General features: G+C 36.9%; 2 protein-coding genes and 1 non-coding gene across 3 annotated transcripts; 2 read left to right on the top strand and 1 right to left on the bottom strand.

The window, feature by feature from the left end:
- Positions 1 to 6,539: 6,539 nt before the first annotated feature.
- trnar-ucu (transfer RNA arginine (anticodon UCU)) lies at positions 6,540 to 6,630 on the bottom strand. Its single transcript is given in 2 exon segments — positions 6,540 to 6,575; positions 6,594 to 6,630. It is a non-coding gene; the product is annotated as a tRNA-Arg (tRNA).
- Positions 6,631 to 6,828: 198 nt separating this feature from the next.
- On the top strand, positions 6,829 to 15,731 carry LOC113078514 (alpha-protein kinase 1). The gene is made up of 14 exons (XM_026250813.1): positions 6,829 to 7,111; positions 7,373 to 7,475; positions 7,818 to 7,972; positions 8,038 to 8,236; positions 8,315 to 8,374; positions 8,452 to 8,538; positions 8,646 to 8,722; positions 8,840 to 8,935; positions 9,016 to 9,120; positions 9,791 to 11,330; positions 11,413 to 11,560; positions 12,584 to 12,746; positions 13,018 to 13,204; positions 15,106 to 15,731. The coding sequence occupies exons 2-14, from the start codon at positions 7,388 to 7,390 to the stop codon at positions 15,282 to 15,284; spliced, it is 3,084 nt and encodes a 1,027-aa protein (XP_026106598.1). The 5' UTR covers positions 6,829 to 7,111; positions 7,373 to 7,387; the 3' UTR covers positions 15,285 to 15,731.
- A 2,889-nt stretch (positions 15,732 to 18,620) lies between these two features.
- LOC113078516 (ependymin-like) lies at positions 18,621 to 22,065 on the top strand. The gene is made up of 6 exons (XM_026250815.1): positions 18,621 to 18,775; positions 19,633 to 19,667; positions 19,874 to 20,008; positions 21,131 to 21,317; positions 21,604 to 21,691; positions 21,773 to 22,065. The coding sequence occupies exons 1-6, from the start codon at positions 18,676 to 18,678 to the stop codon at positions 21,885 to 21,887; spliced, it is 660 nt and encodes a 219-aa protein (XP_026106600.1). The 5' UTR covers positions 18,621 to 18,675; the 3' UTR covers positions 21,888 to 22,065.
- Positions 22,066 to 25,256: the final 3,191 nt, after the last annotated feature.

Below are 25,256 nucleotides of genomic sequence, written 5' to 3'. Positions count from 1 at the left end.
AGAGGATCTGCTTCATCTAGACACCAGATTACATCAGTGATTAGAGAACGAGATCAATCTACCGCCGTTTAGACATCAGTTAACTAAAACTAAACTATTAAGAAACACTTTTGTATATTGAAATACAGTATCTCTGAGCATCATGCCAGTTATTTCTACATAACTAAACTTGTCTGTTGTTGTCTGTAAGGGCTAGATTTGTGTAGAGACTTTGAAGTGCCATACAAAGTTAACTGTAAGAGTGTATAAGTGTGCTCTTATAAAATACAAACCCATCTTCAATAAATGGCTTAGAGAAGGTTTTTTGTTTGATTTGTTTTTTTTATGTGCAGTGTTTTATATTTTCTGTTTTCACTTTAATTGTAGGTGAAGTATAGTAATTTTGTTGTGTTTTTATTAAATGCCTATATATATATATTTTTTTTCATAATAATAACCCTATTGTGATAGAGTATAAGAGAAGCATCATTTGCTTCTGCGTTTCACTTCTTCTTCTTTAGCGTCATTCATTTTATTATTCTTTTTATTATTTTCAGTTACTCCATGGGTTAATCACCATTTTCTCTATTTTTTCAGTTTCTCTTTTGTGAGCGGTATTATAGAAAATTTGGCTAGATTTTATTTATTCAAATAAATAATATTTAATAATATTTATTCACTCTGAAGCTACAATTTAAAGTAAAATTGTACTGATTTTTTTTTTCAAACTCCTTTCAGATTATTTGTTTTATTTTTAAGTAATTTTGCTTCTGAAGTAAATGTAAAGTAAATCTTGTTTTGAGAATGTTTAAACATTAGATATTTAAACAGATATCTGTATTGGAAAATAAGATCAAATATTGTGTGTGTAAAAGGTTTAATTTTATAAAACTGAATAGAAGTTTTGTATAATTTCTTAACAGTTTGGCAAAAGTATGTACAGTATGTATCACTCCATCAGTTCCTTTCACTGACACTCACTCACTCACTCAATGGGAAAAGACCTTCATATTAATGTCAGTCACAATAAATAATTAAATGTACCTGCTCCGGACCGACTGAAGGTTGATCTTGTCACCAGGATAAGTTTCTTCTCTTAACATATTCTCTGTACTTGTCTTTTAATATCTACCCGACGCTTTATGGATTGCATTATGCAAAGCCTTTTGTTTAGTAGTGTAAGTAAGATGCTGAGACTGATTTACATTGTGATTGTGCTGCAATATGAGGCTCTGTATTCAAATAACGTCAGAGAGCATGAGAACAGATCACAGAAGTGTTTTTTTTTTTACTATTATAAAACAGATATGGCACAAATGAATGTATTTATTAACCTGTGTGTTAATAAAGTGTCCTGCACAGGTACAGATAATTACACAAAATAAGACACAATACATGAAAATAACCCAAGGGTGAATAAGAACTGCACTAAACTGCTGCTGCGTCTGTGAAAGATTCTGCAAATCTTCTGGAGAAGGGGAAAAGACCCATAACACTGGATAGTGGGGGCCTCAGTTATAATGTGCGTATGCACAGATTTGATCTTAGAGTATGTGAACGCTAAATTCCACTGTAATGGTCATATTTATAAAAACAGTCTTTGTGGCAAACTTGGAGTACTGCAGCTATCTGGACATCTAAGTGCTGTACGTGCAAGAACCGATGTCATCATAAACAACAAAGATGCCGTGTAAGAGATTAACAGTGCAGTGTAGTCAGATCTTTTTGTAGGCTAATGTTGAGTCCTTTACTTGCTTTCGGTACACAGTTTATTCTGTATTGTTTTATTTGTTTTAAAAGTCTTGATTTACTAAAATGCGTAAAATAGAAAAATAATATGCATAAACACATCTCCAAATGTTTTTTTCTATAAGAATAGGCCTATATCATGCAATGACCATAAAGCAGCCATGGCGACGGGATGTCACATTTCCGTTCCCTCCTTCAGGGATCGAGGGTTACCATACATAACAGAGTTGTTCAGTTTCAGTCAGTCAATCTTGACGTCACGTTGAATGACCATCGAATTGGGATTCCTATCAAAGCGCCATGGATGCTGCCCCTTCCAGTGCCCTGTGTGAGCCACCTGCGCCCTTTTTGATGTAGGCCAGGGCTCGCAACAAGAAGTAAACCCACTCAGTGCACAGGACACAGGAGGATACCGGCACCAAACTCTGTCTAAGACTTGATGGTTGTTCTGTCAATTCTTCGTCATCAGTTAGGAACCTAGGTGTGCTATTCGATCGCAATCTTTCCTTAGAAAGCCACGTTTCTAGCATTTGTTAAACTGCATTTTTCCATCTCAAAAATATATCTAAATTACAGCCAATACTCTCAATGTCAAATGCAGAAATGTTAATCCATGCATTTATGACTTCAAGGTTAGATTATTGTAATGCTTTATTGGGTGGTTGTTCTGCACGCTTAGTAAACAAACTACAGCTAGACCAAAATGCAGCAGCAAGAGTTCTTACTAGAACCAGGAAGTATGACCATATTAGCTTATGATTAGATTTTAAAATATTGCTTATTACTTATAAAGCCCTGAATGGTTTAGCACCTCAGTATTTGAATGAGCTCCTTTTACATTATACTCCTCTACGTCCGCTACGTTCTCAAAACTCAGACAATTTGATAATACCTAGAATATCAAAATCAACTGCGGGCGGCAGATCCTTTTCCTATTTGGCGCCTAAACTCTGGAATAACCTACCTAACATTGTTCGGGAGGCAGACACACTCTTGCAGTTTAAATCTAGATTAAAGACCCATCTCTTTAACCTGGCATACACATAACATACTAATAGTCAAGTCAAATCACCTTTATTTATATAGCACTTTAAACAAAATACATTGTGTCAAAGCACTGAACAACATTCATTAGGAAAACAGTGTGTCAATAATGCAAAATGATAGTTAAAGGCAGTTCATCATTGAATTCAGTGATGTCATCTCTGTTCAGTTTAAATAGTGTCTGTGCATTTATTTGCAATCAAGTCAATGATATCGCTGTAGATGAAGTGACCCCAACTAAGCAAGCCAGAGGCGACAGCGGCAAGGAACCGAAACTCCATCGGTGACAGAATGGAGAAAAAAACCTTGGGAGAAACCAGGCTCAGTTGGGGCCAGTTCTCCTCTGACCAGACGAAACCAGTAGTTCAATTCCAGACTGCAGCAAAGTCAGATTGTGCAGAAGAATCATCTGTTTCCTGTGGTCTTGTCCTGGTGCTCCTCTGAGCCAAGGTCTTTACAGGGGATCTGTATCTGGGGCTCTAGTTGTCCTGGTCTCCGCTGTCTTTCAGGGATGTAGAGGTCCTTTCTAGGTGCTGATCCACCATCTGGTCTGGATACGTACTGGATCCGGGTGACTGCAGTGACCCTCTGATCTGGACACAGACTGGATCTCGTGGCCACGGTGACCTCGGGACAAGAGAGAAACAGACAAATATTAGCGTAGATGCCATTTTTCTAATGATGTAGCAAGTACATCAGGTGTTATGTGAAGTGTTTCCAGTTCCGGTTGTTGCGAAGAGCACTAGTTTGTGCTACGGCGCCACAAGCAAGACCTGCTCCTCGTCCTCCTAGACCTTGCACAGCATCTGTGGAAAAAGATCTATCTGGAGGAAACTCACACTTGTGCAGGCCCTGCAGCCAGCTGTGTGCCACTGCATCCATGCTAAGTGTTCCCTTGGACAGGCAGTACAATAACTGGCAGTGAGAGGTCTCTGGTAAGGCAAACAGGTCTACCAGAGAGGCTCCAAAACATCTCCAAATCAGCTGGGACATACAGGACACTACACAACAGCATCAGAAATGACCGCTTCACCAGGAGGATCCCTTTATACACCCTTGCTTCACCACTGTCGAGGGTGGAGAGGGAGGATGCCCTATCAGGCTGGATTCTGGCAGTAAAAGGTGCAAATAATTAAGCTACTGATGTCTGTCAATACTGAAAAAATCAAAGAAAGGAGTTATTTGCATGGAGAGTCATGATGGATGATCAGTAATTTGAGCTGGGTTCTGCAATGTTTTCTAACACATATAGACCAAGTTTTATTATATTTATATTATAAATGAGCTAATGTAGTAATATTATTATTATGATTAATTTCCCTTTAACTTTAAAGTTTAATCTTGGGTGCATTGAGTATAAACAGTACAAACGTTTCAGCACTATTTGCAATAGGAGGGTTAATTTTAAATATATTATTATTATTATTATTATTATTATTATTATTATTATTATTATTTGTGCAATTTACAAGCAATTTCTGAGATATAATTGTTTCCGTATAACTACTTAGTTCTACATTACACAAACAATCCATACTTTAACTAAATGTATACATTCAAACTTTATGAAGACTGGCTCAAAACAAGCCTGTAATTTTATTCTCAGGTGAAACTAAAATTTTAGGAAATTTCAGTGCATGCAAACCTGCCATGTCTTGTTGTAATATCTCTATCATGAGGTCACAGGTCATCTTGTTCTTACCCATTGATTGGGGGAAATCTGTCTGAAAGAGACTACACAAAACAATAATCAGATCAATGTGGAGAAAAACTCGTCTCTGCAAATGAATGGATATCCAAGCAGAATATAAGGTTTGGTTTATGATTGTGTGGCAAACTTTGGTGACAAGGTTAGAAACATTTCATACTTTCCAAAAATAAAACAGCTAATATCCAATGACCAAACTGTCAATCAAATAAAAATCAAACAATCAAATAAAAATATGTGTTTTTGTACTTTCTGAAATACGTTGCCATTGATTTTACCTTCAAAAAGTTAAAGGTAATTACATCAGAAAATGCACATTTAATGCACGGAAGGAGAGAGAACAAGACAGCAGTCCAAGAGTTCATATACAAGTTCACTTCAGGAATTGAAGTGTGTTTTAGAAAACAGAGCAAACAGAGAGAGAAAGCAGGATCATTGTTAGCTCATAAAGCATACTGACAGAAAGACAAACGTTGTGCTGAGAGATGCACAATACAGTCTTTCAGCCTAGGATGAAGTCAGTGTGTACATTAAGAGTAATATGGGACAGATATAATGTGCTTTCATGGGAAACTATGTGAGTGCTCTTTAACTTTAAACTGAATGCACAAAGCAAACTGTTCAAAGACACACACACACACACACACAAAAGATGATCTGATGCTGCTGCTGACATGCATGTGTGTTTGAATTGAAAAAATTATGAAGTAGTTATAGGTTTTACAGTAGTTTATTTCATTTTAAAAAATTATCGTATAAATGTATGAGGTGGCAAGGGGGCCTTTTACACCCAACACAGATTAATTCTGTTTATACACATACACGGATCTATTGATAAAATATTATACACGGTTAAGAAAAAGACAGAAACAAAATTATTTTAAAAAGTAACGATTCTGAAAGCATTGAAGGGGATGCTATAATCATTTAATATAGATTTACAGTGGTAACAACAACAAATTATATTTTATCATATGATATGATTAATATCATGGGAATATTAATATATTTGACTTTGTAATGTTCTGTGAGCTGGAGGACTGATTGATAGACATAGAAACACATACCTTATACATATTAAAATGCTAGGCTATTATTTATATAATGAACCTATAATAATAATAATTATTATTATAATACGTCAACATATTAACTCAATGTATTATTCACCAACATAATTCATACTTCATAATTAAATATAAATGATCTCTCAGTTGCAGGGAAACACTGACCCCTGCTGGACATCAGGTAAAAATACAGATGAGACTCCTGGACATGATTTACTTACTTTATCTAAGAGCTTTTCTGCCATAAGAAGGAGAAGGTTATGTGTAGGATCTTCTGGTGGGATTTGTTTCTGTACACTATATGGATTCTGGGTATTGATTAGTGACATTTGAAACAGTTCATTGTGGAAGTAAATAGCCTCTTAGCTGATTACAGACAGATGCTAGCCTAGAAACTGAAAGGTTATAGCATGCTGTGTATTTCTGATTTTTAAGTAATTAAAGTCCACTTCTGTTAGTAGAGAGACGATGCACAGAGGTTAGTCACACTGATGACAAATGCATTCAAATTAATGTAATCTTACTGTGTGTATGAGGATGAGTGAATGCTGACAGGAGTTTTCCTGACTGAACTCTCCTCTTTATGTGTTTAGTTCATTTATATCATATAAACCAGACAGTGACAAATGAGCTCTGGGTTCATGTAACACTGTATAACAGATCAGATGATGATTTATTAACCAGTGGAGTCTGTACTAAAGTCGTAACTATGGCAAACACACATGTTTGCATGCTCATGCATTTGTTAGGCTAATGATGCCTGTCAGTACTGAAAAAAAAAATCAAAGAAAAGGAGTTATTTGCATGGAGAGTCATGTTTTCTTTGACCAATGTTCAGGATGAAGATTCATTTGAGCTGGGATCTGCAATGTATTTTCTAACAGATATCAACCACGCTTTATTATATTTATATTATAAATGAACTAGTGTAGTTAGTATTAGCAGTATTTCGTTTCGTTGATTACCTACTTTTTCAAAAAAAATAAAAACTGCGACTCCGGTGGGACTCGAACCCACAACCTTTGAATCACTTCACTAGATTCGCCTAGAAGTCCAATGCGCTATCCATTGCGCCACGGAGCCACCTGTTGATCGTGTTCAACTTTACACATATTATTCTTCTGTAAACGGCGTCTGAAGTATTTTTTTTCTTGGTGTTTGTCATTTAAAATGTTTATTAACCTGCTATATTATTAATATTTATGTTTTGTGCATATTATTCTAGCTCCTCGGTGTCTGTGTTTGTGTTGTGGCGTGTCACTCATCCGACGCTGTGATTGGCTGAGACGGACGGAGACGTGACACGGAAGCGAACGCAACATGAACGGGGTCCGATTGTATCATTGTAACTCATTCACAGAAAACAAATAAGCAAAGTTTACAAAAATATTTTATTAGATGATAAGTTTAAATAAGGTTACTGTATCTCAACGATCCTCCGACTCTAACAGAGAGGTGTGAACTACCAGCATTACTCCAACAGCGAGGACGGGCTTGTGGGTATTCCTGTTTTGTAGTCGTGAATTTTACTCTGAACCTCAAAGCCCCAGACTCCACAATTAAGGTAAAAACGCTAGCACTTTTATTAAACATATCGTTGAGTTGTTTTTGTTAAAAGAAACTGTTGAAAAAAAATATTTTGTAAAAAAAAAAAACAGTTTTTACATTATCTGTAATGTACTGTTTTTTTTAAAGTTTAAAACAGTTTAGAACAGTTTACGTTTAAAGTTTTTTGTCACGATTTTGTATTATATTTGATTGGAAACATGAGTATTGTGAAACACTGGCGCTGTCTGTGTGTAAATAGTCTCTCTGACTTCATCAGATCTCTGATTAAAGCATGAGCGGCCAGCAGGAGGCGCTGCTGCAGGAGTGTCTGCGACGCGCGATCAGCGGACCGAGGAGAGACACGCAGACCCCCCTCCGCGGTAATTACTGACGGACTTGCTTTAGATACAAAGTAGCCCTGCTGTTTGCAAAAACCGGAAGCTTACGATATAAAAATAAACACGTATATTTATAAATTATTATTTTATTTTGGTTTTAGAAAATAAACGTGATGGCTCTCCCTGCAACTCCCCTAAGCATTTATAACAGCAGCCCAACAAATATTTACACAGTTTATCCAAATGAATGTTTGCATTAGATGATAAAATGCAAGCGGTATGCAAGTCCAAACAACACTGGACCCCATTGATTTTGATTGTGTGAGCGGAGAAAGACATGCAGTGTCCAGTGTTCCTGTTAAACTCTTGACCTCTGACTCTCAGAGTCGTTTCCGGACGATCTGAACACGCTTCTCCAGGAGGCCGCAGACAGAAAGTGGCCGTTCGTCGAGGAGAAATGGCAGTACAAGCAGTCCGTGACGTCTGAGGACAAAATGAACTCTTCGGATCTGATCAGGAAGCACCTGCCGCAGTTACTGGTGAGGATCTGACCGTGTGTGACACAAGCGAGCGCTGCTGGATCTGAAGGATGCTGTGATTGCAGGTGTTTCTCAGAGACAGCATCGCGGCCGATGAGCCGGAGTGGGCGCTCGCAGTGGTTTTCCTGGTCGACCGTCTTCTGTACTGGATGGACGGCTCTCATGTGCTGTTGAAGATTGCTAAAGCGTTGCACAAACGTTATCCGGACGTTCCCATCGCCCCTCAGGTCATCATCAGACAGGCTCGAGTCTATCTGAACACTGGTGAGCTCTTCACGCTGTGTGTGTGTGTGTGTGTCAGCTCTAAACCATAACACAGCTCTTTGGTTTGATGTGCTGCAGGTAAACTCCAGAAAGCCGAGGTCATTCTCAGCAGTCTGATCAGTAATAATGCTTCGACAGGTACTTTCACTCATGTTTCAGCTCATTGTCTCCGCTGTGTAAATACAGCATGCTGTTTCTGGTTCATTGTGATTCAGGCTCGTGGACGTATCAGAAGGCCAGCGATCAGACGCTAGTGCAAGCCGTCAGTCTTCAGGTGCGCGGACAAGTGCTGCAGACGCTCGGTGAGAGAGACACACACTTGTTTCACACTCGATTATATGTTTGGATCATCCGGTCAGACATGTCTTTTATTGTGAATGTATAATGCAGCATGTTTTGTGTTTATCAGGTCTGTGGCTTGAGGCTGCTGAGCTCATATGGGCGTCTCTGATCGGCTTTTACGCTCTTCCACAACCTGATAAAAAGGTCTGGACACTCTTACAATGAAACTCGACCTCTATCAGTCCTTTGGTCTGGAGTTGTAGTGTGTGAAAGGCACTACAACCTTTCATCAGAATCTGAATCAGGTGTTGTTGTTTTCAGGGCATTGGGACGTCTCTCGGGCTCCTGGCAAACATACTGACCTCCATGAATGACCGAGACTTCGCTGCACTTCAGAAGAAGTCTCACATTGATTTGGTAATACAGTCTTATATGTCCTAAAGCAGTTGTTCGCCTGTGTTGAGCTTGTTATTGGACACTATTTTCTGCTCTTCCAGAGTTTTCTCGGAGAGAGTCGCCATCGTCTGCTGTCCGCGGCGCGAGCGGCTAAAATGGCCGTTGTGTTCAGTCAGTACGGATCTCTGTACGTTCTGACCAACGTGGTGAGTTCTTGAGAATAAACAATCATATCTCCTTTTGGCTCCTTCCACAGATAGTTCCTCTGCTGTCCTTTTTTCTAAAGCATTACAGGCATTCATTTTTCTGAAGTGACTGCAGTCATGTGACTTAAAATTTCCCGTCTTTGGTAACAGGGTTGCAAAAGTGCAAACCTAAGTAAACAGTAAAAAAAAAGAGGTTACATAATGTAACTGCTCATATATGATTTAGTTTGGCTAAATCCAGAAATTAAGACACAGTTTTGTACTCCATTTAAATAATTTTTATGATAAATGCTTATATGCATTAAAAAACTATTATTAGAGTTAAGTCTTATATAAATGTATAAAAATGAGGTAAAAGAATTATGACTTACTAAGTTATGAGATAAACTATGAGATAAACAGTTACGACAAAGTCAAATTTATGACATAAAAATAAAAATTATGAGATAAAGTGAAAAAATTTGGGGGTGGGGGTAGAGATTATGAGATAAACCTCAAAATTATGATATAATGAGTTATAATTATGAGAAAGTAAAAATTCTAAATTGGCAAAAAGTGGAAATTAAACAATATTCCTTCATTAAATAATAAGGATCGTTCAGTAGACTGACAAACCCTGTTATTATACTGTATTTATGTTTTATTTCCCCCTCTTGATGCTCTTTTGCAGGTCGCCCAAGGCATTTGCTTACTGTCTTACAGTTTCTCAAAAAAATGCCCTGCGGAGGATCAGCGGCTGTACCTGGTTTTAGCGAAGGAGGCCTTTGAGATCGGCTTGCTAACAAAGACGACAGGAGACGTCGTCACCAGCAAGCTGGAGTTACACACGTTCCTCAAAGCTGCTTACTGCTTAGCCACGACTCACAGATGGATGACCGGCCCGTCCGAGAGGGTCACCTCAGCCATGAGCGTCTGTCGGGAAGCCATGACTGTGTTTGTTGACTACTGCACTAAAGCCGATTCAACTTTGTGCGCCGAGATCATGGCGAAGATACAGCAGATTAAGTTGCTGTTGAAGGTAGAAACGTTTCGTAATTCCGATCCACGCTCTTTTATTCCCGACAGCTACCGTTCGATGGAGTTCGGGTCTGTTTTGTTCACGCTCAGTGATTTTGCGAAGGCACTGGATGTTTTTGGAAAGCACCACAAGTCTGTTTGTGAGGCGTTCGAGAACGGCGTTGGAAGTGGTTCGTGCTCGACTCATGCACAATGTATAACAGCGTTTCAGACGGACACCGAAGTTCTCCCAACAGAGATCCCGAAACCCCCGGATCATGGAGCAGATCATTCAAGTCTGTTTTCCTCCAAGCGGAATCCATCTAGCAATGGATCATCATTGGTTTTGGTTGATCATAGCTGTCATACTGTCGATGAGCAAAGCAGCACTGGATCTTATGAGTTGGTTGATGACTTCAGCAATGGGAGTCCAGAAGCAAACATCATCAACCCGAGCAATCAAAGTAGCACCAGTCCATCCGTTCCCAACACCTTTAGTAACAATAAAGAAAACCAATGTCAAGGTCAAGCCATTCAAGAGCTCGCTACAACTGAAGATGTTGAGATCAACCCATCAGAAATGCCAAGTATCCGATGGAGAGACAATCTGGATGCAAGAGCGTCTTCCAGTTCCTTCAGCAGTGGCTCTTCATGGGAACGTGTATCAGGACAGTCTCAGAGTGGCATAGAAACCGAGGAGGACGTTATAGATCCCTCTCATGATAGCAGCAAAATCAATAACGATGCAAAGGTTGGCTGCACCAAAGGTGGAAGCACTTCCTCGTTTTCCCTCTGCGATAGTTCTGCGTCGTCCTCTTCATGGCAAAAACTGTCCTTAAGCCCCATCGCTAATGTAGAGCGGCTTGAGTTAACACACAAGAAAGAAAGGACGGATCAGCATCTTCAGGTCCCAAACAAGATTCAAGAATGGCAAGAAACCACTCTGCCGTCCACCGAGAGTGACCCGTTTGAGGAACTGGGGTTTGAGCATCTCTCAACACCTGAGAAGTGTCAGCCCGCCAAACCCTCGTCTACAGGAGACAACGCACCGCTGTGCAAGGACTGCTTCGAGAACTGCATCATGGGAAGTGACGTCCTGACTGAGCGTGACTACAGATCTCTTTTGGCTGGAGTTTGTCAACGCTGCCTTGTTGAGAGACTGCCGAACAAACCGCTGAAGCCTCTGGAGCCCGGACAACTGGAGCAGGCCTACGGTAAGAGATCTGTCACGGTGTTTCTTCTGCAAACTGAGGTGAACGGTTGAACAGATGCACATGTCCTCATCTAATCTGGCAGATGCCATCGTCCTGAAGTACTCGAAGGCTTCTGATGTCTGGATAGGCTCTGAAACCAGCGTGTACATTGGGAAGCTGATGGGTGTCCAGGGCAAACAGAGGCGAGCCATCCAGGTGCTGTACCTACACCAGGAGCAACTGCTCAACAGGTACAACTCGTTTCATTTTATCATTCTATCAGTCCACTGTTACGTTAGAAGAATTAAAACATAGCTTTTTTCTGTATTTAAACAGATTTTATTTCCCAGTCTACAAATTATGAATTGTATACATTATGTAATTATTATTATTATTTTTAATGTTCAAGTAAGAAGCCTGTGAGGATTAAAAATTAGCACATAGCTATCTTCCCACATTTGTAATAACAATAGTTTCTAAATTTGTTGTTAACAAAAGTGAATATTTTAGGACACACTTTTTTAGCCAAAATAAATGTTCTAAATCAAAAAAATAATATTAATATTAATATATATATATATATATATATATATATATATATATGTGTGTGTGTGTGTGTGTGTGTATTACAGAACAAAATAAATAATTATTATAATATGTATTAAATATTGTTTTTTTTTTTTTTTTTTTACAGTACAGAGTTACTGTGAAAGTAAAATATTTCTTTGTTTTGTTACATTTTTAAATAATCAACCAAAAACAAAAAAGTCCTCACACCAAAAGACATAAAATTAGGCGTATCACAAAAATCACTTTAATTTAACATCTATAAGGTGAAAAAAGTGGAAAAAAAAAAAAAGTGGAAGGTGTCTTAAAAACAACTGAGTGCTGAAGAAAGCATGAGCTTAAACGTCTGTTTTTAAGACAGTTTTTTTTTTTTTCACTTTTGTCATTTATTTTTATTTTTTATTAAAATGTCTTTAAATCTCTGGATATTTCTTGATATGCACCACTGAGAACGGACTGGCTATGTTTTTGGAGCGCATACAATATATTTTTTGATGCATGTCATTTAATTTTTTTTTTTTAATGTTTAGAATATTGTTGTTATTGTTATTCTACAGTCAGTGAACAGGGCTGGGGGGACAAGTTTTCCTTCTTTCTTGTCTGTATCTGATGATATGCATGATTGCACTATAGTAGACAGAAATGTTATGAATATTATTATGTGCATTATGTTATGCCTTGTACACTTGCTCTCCTGCAATCTTCAGCTATGTGGGAAAGGAATACCTGAAAGCTAAAGGGCTCCACATGCATCTTGATGACGTGGAGAGACAGATGACTGCACAGTACTACGTTACAGAGTTTAATAAATGCCTGTACGATAATAACGTCACAACCCAGATCTTCTTCATCCCGTCTGAAGTGCTGCTGGTGAGATCCACTACTTTATTTGCTTTATCAGCCTGGTCAAAGTACTGCATGTCTGTGTGTGTACGTCTAAAACACCTGTATTCTTAAACCCACTTCTGTATTTGGACAGTGAATCAGTGAAACAATCAGTGAACATCACTAATTATTGAATATATTATACGGATAATTAGTTTGTGGATATGGTTTATAATGTCAGTTATGATTAAGATATTTCCAACATGAAAACAAAAGCGTAGACTTTAATGTAGTTGTATTCACACGTGTGTTTCAGGTTCTGGAGAAGGATCGTATTGTAACCTGCTTGTCTGCTGAGCCGTACATGTCTGGGACATTTGTAAAACTCACAAACAACGCAAGAGATACTGACAAGAAACATGACGCCACTAAATACGGCATCGCCTTTGGTCATTTCAGCTACGAGTTCTCCGGTCATCAGGAAGTGGTGGTGGATCTGCAAGGTGAGAGACCGTTTCATTGTTCAGCAGTCATTCTGACGTGATAAACGCATGATTGACTTTACACGGCAATTTGACTAAAAAACATCACATGCAAACATTTTAAGTTTTCGGAAATTTATGCAATTAGAGGAATTTTCTAATTAAATCAGCACTCGTTTGCATATGTTTCTAGAACATGAAACTAAAGCCATGTTGAAAATTCCTGGTCGATTTTGTTTACATATTCAATTTAAAGGTTTTTACTGAAGGGATTTTGGATTTCTCTTTTTATTACGCCATAAACCAGAGAAAAAAAAAATTCACCATGTTTTTAGGAATAAAATGTTATAAAAAGGCATGCAAACAATATGTGAACAAACCCCTCAGTAAAAACCTTTATAATATAGTGAGGAATACATCTCTAGGTTTTGGTGTCTGTAAGTTCTGCTGAAGTGGAGATAAAACCTTTATGAAATGTTATGTTTAAATTATGCATTATCTAATTAAATGTGCACTAGTTTACATACATTTCCAGAATCAACCACTTTTCCTTGTAGCATGGCCAGATTTGTCTGTAAGCATATTTTGGTATCTTTGTATGGTCTCATGCAACACACATGTTTATTTATTATTATTAAAAATTTTAATTTGTGATAAAAATCTAAAACTTAAGAGCTAGGCCTTCTATAGCCATCTAGTGGCCGTTGATATTTCATTTAATTGCTATTTTTACACCAACTTAAGTCTCCGGGATCGCCAAGCTTGCCACATTTTTAAGTTTCAGCCTTTTCAACTTACTGGAATGAATACTTAAACTGAAGTAAAAAAAATAAGTAAAAGTAATCTCATACTTTACATGAGAGTCAATAAAGTAATTTTGTAATTTTATAGGTAAAAAAAAATAACAAAAGAAGTGCATAAATTGATTGTTTTTACTTAAGTGAAGATAGTATGACATTTATTTAAAAAAATAATGATAATTAAGGATCACACCTGAGACGTTTGAGCCCAAATTTATTCATGAAGGATTCGTTAAGAGCTGCTCTATGAAGGATGCTTGAGGGTTAAAGGTTTTTCCAGAGCGGATCGTGGTTTTCTCTTTTAATCACTCTATAATAGGCCTGTCGCAATAATCACTATATCGACTTATTGTGCAATATATAAACATAAACAATATATCACCCATTATATTTACTTAAAAATGAAGTAACTGTTTTGTCCATTCCACTTGTGCCTGTCTTTAGCAGTTTCTAGTTCATAACGTGGTGTAGTCAGTGCTAGCTCAAATCTAAAAAGTGCGAATAGGAAAGGTTCATTTGCAGAACTGTGTGCATCTGACTGCTGAGTAATGATCCTGTATTTCAGTAATAGTGTGTCCTCCTTCATTTACAGAGAAGAGAGAAACATCTGTAGATGGGGAAATTATTTGCGCATTTTTCTTTTATACTGCTTGTTACTTTGCACTTTTTGTTAAAAAGTGATCATTTACTAATTATTTATTTAATATTTTGATACTTAATTTCCATTACCTAAATATTCTTAAAAATTAAAAGTTTGTCATTTGGAAGTGTGTAGGCCTTCCTGCATTATTATATGCTTACATTATGATTTTATATATTCTTTGGCATAAAATGGTCTTTATAATGACAATAATATCACTTATCGCCATTATTTCTGGGGCAATAAGAAGAAGTTGTTAAAGTGACAGAATTACTCTATAAATCAAAAATACTGTCACCAAGTTTCAGCAAGTTTTTGGGAATAAAGTGCTGTTTATAATCAGGCAGATGACATATGAACAAACCCCTCAGTAAAACCCTTCAGGATACAGAGAGGTGTAAAACTGATACGTTTGGTGTGTGTAAGTGCTGCTGAAGTGGAGAAAGAAACTAAGAAGGTTCCTTTTGTAATATTCTCCTCAGGATGGATAACGGCCAACGGGAAGGGCTTGACGTACCTCACCGACCCTCAGATACACTCGCTCTTGAAGTCCAGGTCTAGTAACTTCCAACAGAACGGGATCAATAACTTCCTCAAACATCAGCACGGAGACGAGTGCAACGAGATCTGTGGAGCAGCCGGACTCAGACACATCAGATAACCCTGACTCACTGTATACAGTCAAACACTGGCCTAGGATTCACACTCATAGAACATGTGCTGCTATAAAATCTTGAATAGTTTATATAAATACATAGGCTATGAAGAAAGAACAATGTTTGCATGAGAAAAGAGGAACTGACTATTATCAGTAATACATTATCTGACCACAAAGACCTTTGGCTTCTGTAAATCCAGAAATATCTGGGTCACATTGTGCCAGAGTCACATGATCGTCATCATTAATGTCATGTGACTGAAACCAGATCAGCTCCATTCCAGAGCTTCAAAACAAACGCTGTACTCTGCTGTTTGATTGGGACATGCACAACACAGGTTTACTTTAGAGGACGAAACATGAGACAATATTTCTGACTGTCATGGAAATATCAAGAAATTGTGATTGTTAAACCTGAAAATTAATAAAATACTTTTTATGTAGACTTTCTGTAATGTCTGTAGTGCTTATTCATGATATGATGGGATCTGAGGAGCTTCTTTATGAAGGATTGTACTTCTCTTTTTATCCAGTAGATGAATCAGTATTTTCAGGGAACAGAAGTAATATACAGTATTGTTCAAAATAATAGCAGTACAATGTGACTAACCAGAATAATCAAGGTTTTTCGTATATTTTTTATTGCTACGTGGCAAACAAGTTACCAGTAGGTTCAGTAGATTGTCAGAAAACAAACAAGACCCAGCATTCATGATATGTACGCTCTTAAGGCTGTGCAATTGGGCAATTAGTTGAATTAGTTGAAAGGGGTGTGTTCAAAAAAATAGCAGTGTCTACCTTTGACTGTACAAACTCAAAACTATTTTGTACAAACATTTTTTTTTTCTGGGATTTAGCAATCCTGTGAATCACTAAACTAATATTTAGTTGTATGACCACAGTTTTTTAAAACTGCTTGACATCTGTGTGGCATGGAGTCAACCAACTTGTGGCACCTCTCAGCTGTTATTCCACTCCATGATTCTTTAACAACATTCCACAATTCATTCACATTTCTTGGTTTTGCTTCAGAAACAGCATTTTTGATATCACCCCACAAGTTCTCAATTGGATTAAGGTCTGGAGATTGGGCTGGCCACTCCATAACATTAATTTTGTTGGTTTGGAACCAAGACTTTGCCCGTTTACTAGTGTGTTTTGGGTCATTGTCTTGTTGAAACAACCATTTCAAGGGCATGTCCTCTTCAGCATAGGGCAACATGACCTCTTAAAGTATTTTAACATATGCAAACTGATCCATGATCCCTGGTATGCGATAAATAGGCCCAACACCATAGTAGGAGAAACATGCCCATATCATGATGCTTGCACCTCCATGCTTCACTGTCTTCACTGTGTACTGTGGCTTGAATTCAGAGTTTGGGGGTCGTCTCACAAACTGCCTGTGGCCCTTGGACCCAAAAAGAACAATTTTACTCTCATCAGTCCACAAAATGTTCCTCCATTTCTCTTTAGGCCAGTTGATGTGTTCTTTGGCAAATTGTAACCTCTTCTGCACATGCCTTTTTTTTAACAGAGGGACTTTGCGGGGGATTCTTGAAAATAGATTAGCTTCACACAGACGTCTTCTAACTGTCACAGTACTTACAGGTAACTCCAGACTGTCTTTGATCATCCTGGAGGTGATCATTGGCTGAGCCTTTGCCGTTCTGGTTATTCTTCTATCCATTTTGATGGTTGTCTTCCGTTTTCTTCCACGTCTCTCTGGTTTTGCTCTCCATTTTAAGGCATTGGAGATCATTTTAGCTGAACAGCCTATCATTTTTTGCACCTCTTTATAGGTTTTCCCCTCTCTAATCAACTTTTTAATCAAAGTACGCTGTTCTTCTGAACAATGTCTTGAACGACCCATTTTCCTCAGCTTTCAAATGCATGTTCAACAAGTGTTGGCTTCATCCTTAAATAGGGGCCACCTGATTCACACCTGTTTCTTCACAAAATTGATGACCTCAGTGATTGAATGCCACACTGCTATTTTTTTGAACACACCCCTTTCAACTAATTCAACTAATTGCCCAATTGCACAGCCTTAAGAGCGTGCATATCATGAATGCTGGGTCTCATTTGATTTCTGAGAATCTACTGAACCTACTGGTAACTTGTTTGCCACGTAGCAATAAAAAAATATACGAAAAACCTTGATTATTCTGGTTAGTCACATTGTACTGCTATTATTTTGAACAATACTGTATACACGACCGGTCAAACGTTTGGGATAAGACTAATGTTTTTTAAAGAAATCTCTTCTGCTCGTCGAGGCTGCATTTATTTACATTTATTCATTTAGCAGACGCTTTTATCCAAAGTGACTTACAGATGAGGACAGTGGAAGCAATCAAAAACAAGCAATGATATATAAGTGCTATAACAAGTCTCAGTTAGCTTAACACAGTACACGTAGCATGGGATTTTAACTTATATAATAAATAAAAAGAAAACAGATAGAATAAAAAAAAATATCAAGAGTACTGAAAATAATAATAATAATAAACAGTAATCTTGCAAAGTTATTACAATATAAAATTGCAGTTTCTATTTTAATATCCTTTAAAATATAATTTCTGTGATGCTCCGCTGTATTTTCAGCATCATTCCTCCAGTCTCCAGTGTCACATGATCTTCAGAAATCAGAATAATATGATGATTTATTACCAGTGTTGTGCTGACAATTATTTTCCTGGAAACTGCGATACCTTTGAACTGAAGTGTGTATTGTTAGAAAAGATTTCAGTTTTAAATAAATGCTCTTCTTTTTAACTTTTTATTCATCAAATTACCCAGAAAAAAAGGATCACATGTTCCATAAACAAATCTGAAGCAGCACAACAGTCATCGTATTAGATAATAAATCATCATATTATTCAGATTTCTGAAGATCATGTGACACTGAAGACTGGAGGAATGATGCTGAAAATACAGCGGAGCATCACAGAAATAAATTACAGTGTAATGTATATTAAAATAGAAAAACATTATTTTACATCCTAAAAATGTTTAACAAAATTATATATATTTTTTTTTTATTATTATTATTTTTATCATCAAATAAATGTAGCCTTGATGAGCAGAAGAGACATTAAAAATGGTTCTGATCCCAAACTTTTGAACAGTAGTGTGTGTATACATGCATTACACTCAAATCTAACAGAAAGAAATGATTGGAAGTGCATTAATCCCAAGTGCTCAGGTGTATCTCTGCAGCAGGTGTGTTGTTTTCGGCTCTCATGATGCACACGTCACATTCTCCTGAGAGCTGAAGGAAAAGCAGAAGTGGATTCAGGAGTGAACTCAGAGAGCTGTGAATGAGGAAGTGCTGGAGGTGCTTTAAGAGCAGAGAGAGCAGCTGAAGGACACACACATCTGAGCTGTGAAGATGATGAAGAGAATGAAGCCTCTGCTGGGCTTGTGTTGGGTTCTGGTTCTGGTGCTGGTTCTGACTGGAAGAAGCTCCGCACAGATGCCACATCGATGCCGTAAGTCTGACAAACTACTGCTGTCTGCTACACAACAATAATAATCCCGAGATACTGGACGACTGTTGCACTGATTTAGCATCAATCCTGTTTACACAGAACTTCGAAGAATACATGTCCAGACAATGTGTGCTGGTTGAATGTGTTTCTTGTGCACAAGTGTTATTTTAGGATCGTTAATGTGCTAGTGTTGAAGGAGATCGATTTGAAGAAGTTGTGATTTTGCTGTTTATGTAATGTTGTTTATTAGTTTTATCAAATATTTATATGTAGTTCTTATTGATTTGTATTTTTAGCTTATGAGAAATGCAACTATATGGAAGTTTTTTTATATATATATTTTATGTTTAATGTTTGGTTTATTTATAAAGTTTTTTTTTTTTTTTTAATAAATGCCTTTATTTAAGAATAATAACTGTTGATATTTGTTAAGACAGATTTGAAATTCATATAATTTAAATGTAATTAATATTTGATAAGATCAGCACTAGATGCTGGTCACTATATCTATTCACGATGCATTTTTGTGCTTTAATTAGAATTAAAATAAATTCAGTGCTTAAAACAAGCAAACTTTTTTGCAGTGTATATTTGAAGTCCAGCTGTTACGAGTAGATTATAAATCATGCATACTTCATAATTATTATTGTGTAAGAGTGTGGAAACATGTTGAGTCATTCACAGCACATCTCAAACTGTTATCTGATCTCTCGTTACAGTAAAACTCAATGTGCACGTCCAGACACACAGAGCTGACTATTAATAAAGCAAACCAACAGGAAGATCCACTCTTGAGCTCTCACTGTGAGCGTGTGGATGATGTTTTGCATGAATTAATCATGTGCTCTATGTTTCAGGGACGCCAGCGCTGCTGTCCGGCAGTATGAGCGTGGTGAGACACCTTTCACACTCACAGATCAACAGAAAGATCAGACCTGTCTGAAACAGACATCTACTGTCACATTAGAAATCTCTTCACTCACACTTTTCATCAGTTTAATGCTTCCTTGCTGAATAAAGAAGTCATTTATCTTGTTGTTTGACAGTATATTGATACATTTCAGTGTGTGTGTGTGTGTGTGTGTGTGTGTGTTTCAGAGTGCTCGGGAAGGCCAGGACTGGGTGTTGGCCAAATATCGTTACGATGCTATCGGCCAGCGCATCAGATTATGGGAGTTCGGTCAGGTTCAGAGTAAATCGTTCCACGCAGACATGCTGTTCCTGTTCCGAGAGGTGAAGCACAAACACCGCGTGAAACTATGCTTTTATTTCTCATGACCTCTGAAATGTCAGCCTTACAGGAACAGAAACCCAGCAGAAGGGAGAAGTCCTCATCAGTGCAGCTTTAATATACAGGAAACATCGTCAAAACATTGTTTGTTCCAGATTCATAGAAACAATGAATGAAGCAACAAGTGTAGAAACTACTCAGAAAATGTGTCGATGTTGAAATCTGACAATATCTGACTCAATTAAGAGTCAAACGAATCTTTACTAGATTCAGCAGATGTTAGGTGAACTGAAACTGTGCTCGTTCTTCATGATGCTCATCTCTTCTGACATCAACTGAAATAAAGACTTTAAAAGGTTCAATTATGACAAAAGATCAAAATTATGACACAATCATAATTAACAATCAAATCAAAATCAAAAAGTTGAACTTATGACTTAAAAGGCCAAAACTGTGTGTTATAATTTTGACTTTTTTTATCTCATAATTCAGACTTTTTGTCACAATTTCATTTTTTCATGATTTAGAATTTTGTCTCATAATTGTCTTTATGTCATAATTTTGACTTTATAGTCTAATAACTTTTTATGTCATAGTTTTAATTTTTTATTTTATAATTGACTATCATAATTTGGATTTTATCTCAGGGTTATGACTTTTTGTAATTTTTCAACTTTTATCTCATAATTGACATTTCATTGTTTTGGCGTAATAATGACTCTCATAATTGACTTGAGTCATAATTTCAGCTTTATCTCATAATTGTTTTTTTTCCGCATAATTTTGACTTTTTCTCATAGCTGACATAATTTGCTAATAATTTTATAATTTTCATTTTATGTCACAATTTTAACTTTATAATAATTATGACTTTTTGTCAAAGATTCAAGTTTGACTCACACAAGTAATTGTATCTCAGAATGGACTTTTTGTCAGTTTCGGGTCTCATCATTTTGGTGTTCACCTCATAATGATGGCTTTCAAAGTCATTTTGACTTATCCAATATTATACCTTTTTTCATAATTTTGACTCTTTATCCCTGTTGGCTGTCTTAAACTTGACTTTTTATCTTTGTTTTATGATAATTATGATTTACCAGTGTGTGTGTTGTGATCGTCCTCAGGCCGTGGTCTACAGCATCGACTATAAGAACCGCACGTGTCAGAAGAACCCTCTCCACACAGCCTTCCACCCCTCACACATTCCCCACAACGCCTCGCTGCTGTCACAGGTGATTCTGGGAGGTTCGTCAGCTCCAGGTGAGGGTCTGCTGGTCAACACCTGGACGGGGGACGTCCCTGCGACCGCAGGTGAGCCACAACTCAACCACAGCTCACACAAACTCACTACACGAACGAGCCTTCGAGACTAGACAACGTTTGACTTCAGTTTGATCTGTATATTTACCAGCTTTAGTGCATCAGTTGCCCTCTGGGTATTGTTTATGATTGACAGAAGTCTGTCACATTACAAAGTCAAAAGCATTGTGAATATGAGCAATGCATTAATGCTGGATAATGGTTCAGAAGTCCTCATATAAAGTGCTGTATGGAGCGTAGTTCAAATCAAGGTTATTGTTTCTCTTTTATATTCCAGGTAAATATGTGGCCACAGTCACAGAGTTCGGATGCATCCCGGTGTCCACGCTCTACTACACTCCTAAAACGGGCTGGATCCTCACCTCGTACGTGTGATAAGAGCTGGTTCTGCTCTGTGTGTTGTGATGTGTTGTGATGATTAACAGCTCTCGTCTTGATTTCTGCAGATATTTCAATGCGGTGACCGGGATCGAGGACCCGGAGCAGTTCTTTCCTCCTCCTTTCTGTGCTCATGCAGACACTAAAGAGGAGCAGCTCGACTTCTTCAGCGCCTTTTACTGAACTGACCTGCCTCACACACTCTTACACTCCTTTATCATGATTTTAACAGCTCTGAAGCAATGCTCTTTGTTTTAAATGCTGTTGCTGGTCTTTGTGATTTGTGCACCTAATGTATGTACAGTCAAAGGCACTTTAATCATTTACAAAAGGGAAATAAACGTTTTTTTTTTTTCTCAAACACTAAAACTGAAACGTCTATTTTTTTCATATTTCTGGCCTTTCCACCTGTATGTGTATGTGTTTAGGAATAAATTGAATAGAACTCAATACATCAATGCAGTCTATAGATATTTAGGTGATGTAACACAGATAATGTCTATTATATCTTCTCATCACACTCTACAGTGAAGTTCTTCAGCAGTGTTTCTCTCTTGCTTTCCAGAACATGTCTAAAGACTTTAAAGAGCTAAATTAAGACCGGTTTCGTGAGGTACTGCTCAAAATCAAGTGTTTGTGTCTGTCAGGTTCTGCTTTAATTTGTGGAAGGGAGAACTGAGACCCTCTTTTATCCAAAGTGACTTCCAAATGTTGGTAATGTGCATTTCTTTTTAAATTCAAATGTAAAAAGTCAAGGTCAAAATATAATTTTTTTGCAATTGTTTCCACTGAGAAACCTACGGTTATCATCCAAACTGCTGATCTCTTCACTACAGCGTTAGCACAGTTAGCCTCCTTCACCAAACATTATGTGAAATAATAAACCAAACTACAACTACAACGAACTACAAAACCAGAGCATGGACGCAGCGATATCTGCGAAGCGTTTAACAAAGATCAGCTAATTAACAGCTCAAGCTTGTCCACACGGGTTCAGCTTTGAGAGACTCTTCCTCTGTTAAAGAAAAGATGATGTCTCTGTAAATCTGTCTGAAAACCAGAAGCGTGTCCTGCTGAGTTCCTCTGAAGCACAAGAAACCTGTTTCTGTCACAGAAAAAACACAAAACAAACCATTGGACTTTCTCTCACAATTCAGGTTTTACTTCTCGCAACTTAGTTTTGCAATTTTTACTTTATTTTCTGAAATGCAAGATATAAACTGGCAAAAAAGTCAGAATTGTGAGTTTATATCTTTTTAATTCTGAGACTGTGTTGTAATACTATAATAAAAGTCACGACAGGCCTCGAGTTGCCTTCAGCTTTGGAAACAAATCCATACTTTTTCTCTCATCAAAAAAATAAAAACAATTAATAATCTTAACTTTAAATTTAAATGTTAAAATTTGTTTGCTGAAAAAAAAATACCTTTTTTGTTTGATGATCGTTTTTATGGATGAGGATTAGGGCTAAACGTGGGTTAGTAAGTATTTTATGAATAAACTCAATAAATTAGGAGAATAAAGTGAAACTAAAATGCTGAAAATAAACTCATTAAATTGCAGTTAATTCTCAGCATTTTATTTCAAAAACTTTCTTGAAATGTAACAAGTTTAATCTCACATAACAACAATGATAATAATATTAACTTGTATTTATATAACGCCTCACCAAAAGTCACTTCACAAGACAGGTTTAAGGAGAAGAAACAGAGAAACAGAAACAGACAGAACACACACCAAGAGCTGAGGATAACACACAGAGATCACGTACAAAGAGATGAACGTCCACAACAGACTACGACCGGGAATCAATGAGATTAATCCAAAGCTAGAGGAAACGGTGAAGCTGACATGCTCTCTTCAGATAAAAATCACACCATCATCCCAGACAACTGGACAGAATACTACGAGAAAGATATTTCCTTGTTCAACGTGTGTCTTTCATGAAGATATGATTGAGCTGAAGAGTAAAAGCTTCATCATACTCTTGGGCAGTAATGAGCTATATCACTCTGAGACAGCTGACGAGATGAGACGAAATACAGATACTCGCTTCACTAGAACATGACAGTACTGTAGTATTTTAAGAGATGTTGACTGACTAAGCACCAATGAGAAAGAGTTGTTTCTGCTGATGTGGAGGACTCTCAGCCTGCCGGGGTCAGAGGTCACGCAGAGAGAGAGAGAGAGTGTGTGTGTGTGTGTGAATATTAGTCGAATTAAAATGAAGATTAGCATTTGAATGCAGATATAGTTCAAGACTCATATTCAGTGCATGCTGTAGACGGACTGATGTGTCTCACACAAGAGATGCAGTTCAAACACTTCACGCATTCGAGTCTCTCCTGTTTTTAAATGCAGTCTGTGTGATGAGCGATTCGGCTCTTTGTGTTGAGCAGTGCATAAACATATGATGCTGTTTTATTTATGCAATTTACAAAACTATATTTGATGAATATGAGTTAATTTAGATATTATGCACGTTTTATAGACAAGTATTTGCATTGACAATCGAATGTGCTGCATTATTTTGCTCATTGTGCCCTCCTGTGGCCTCAGGAGACAAGACTCAAGTCTCAAACCTATATTCATTACATTTTATTTTGTGAAGAAAAAAAAATGTCTTAATAAAGTGGGCAAATTTTAAAAATGCAGTGATTACAAAAAAAAAAAAAAAAAAAAAAAAAAAAAATTCTATTGCTTTTTGTTTTAAACTATTGCTCTTTGTTGCTCTTTATATATATATATATATATATATATATCGCCAAGCCCTATCAGAGATGTAAAACATATTATTTTGACAAAAACATTAAAAAATATTATTTTTACAAATTTGAAAAATACATGCATCTGGAAATTCATCAAGTTCTCTTGTGTTGTTTTGGCCAACAATTGGGGAAAAATGCACACACACACACACACACACACACACACACACATATATATATATATATATATATATATATATATATATATATATATAACAAGGTGTGCAAATTTTTTTTTATATGTTTTATTTATTTGTATCGTTATCATCAATAGTATATTGTGACACCCATGAAAAATAATAATACATATAACATTACAACATATATTAGATTTAATTCAGGTCAAGTCAATATTACTTGTGTAATGCTTGTCAAAATACACAAAGCGGCATTAAAGGAAATCATGATATCAATATTTATAATCTCAACACTGCTTGCTTATAATATATTTATATTTCTAAAATAATATTTATTTATTTATAATATGTCTATGCATATTTAATACATATTAATTTAGCATATTTCAACCCTGTTTGTAATATACTTTTATATCCAACTCATTTACATATATCTCAATGCTGATATTATTTAAAATATCTTTATTTCTTTATTGATATCTCAACTGTGTGAATGTTCCACATGTATTATTAGTGATATCTGACGTCGAGTCTTCTGTGATCTGATCTCGGTCTCTAGGGATTTCTCCAACTCTCTGATGAGCGTCTCTCGGTCCTCCAGTATCTGTACCTGTGTGTGTGTGTGTGTGTGTGTGTGTGTGTGTTTG

Source organism: Carassius auratus, unplaced genomic scaffold (assembly GCF_003368295.1).
Source record: "Carassius auratus strain Wakin unplaced genomic scaffold, ASM336829v1 scaf_tig00025918, whole genome shotgun sequence".
NCBI classification, from domain to species: domain Eukaryota; kingdom Metazoa; phylum Chordata; class Actinopteri; order Cypriniformes; family Cyprinidae; genus Carassius; species Carassius auratus.
The sequence above is the reverse complement of the archived record's forward strand: the minus strand, read 5'-3'. Positions and strand labels throughout refer to the sequence as shown.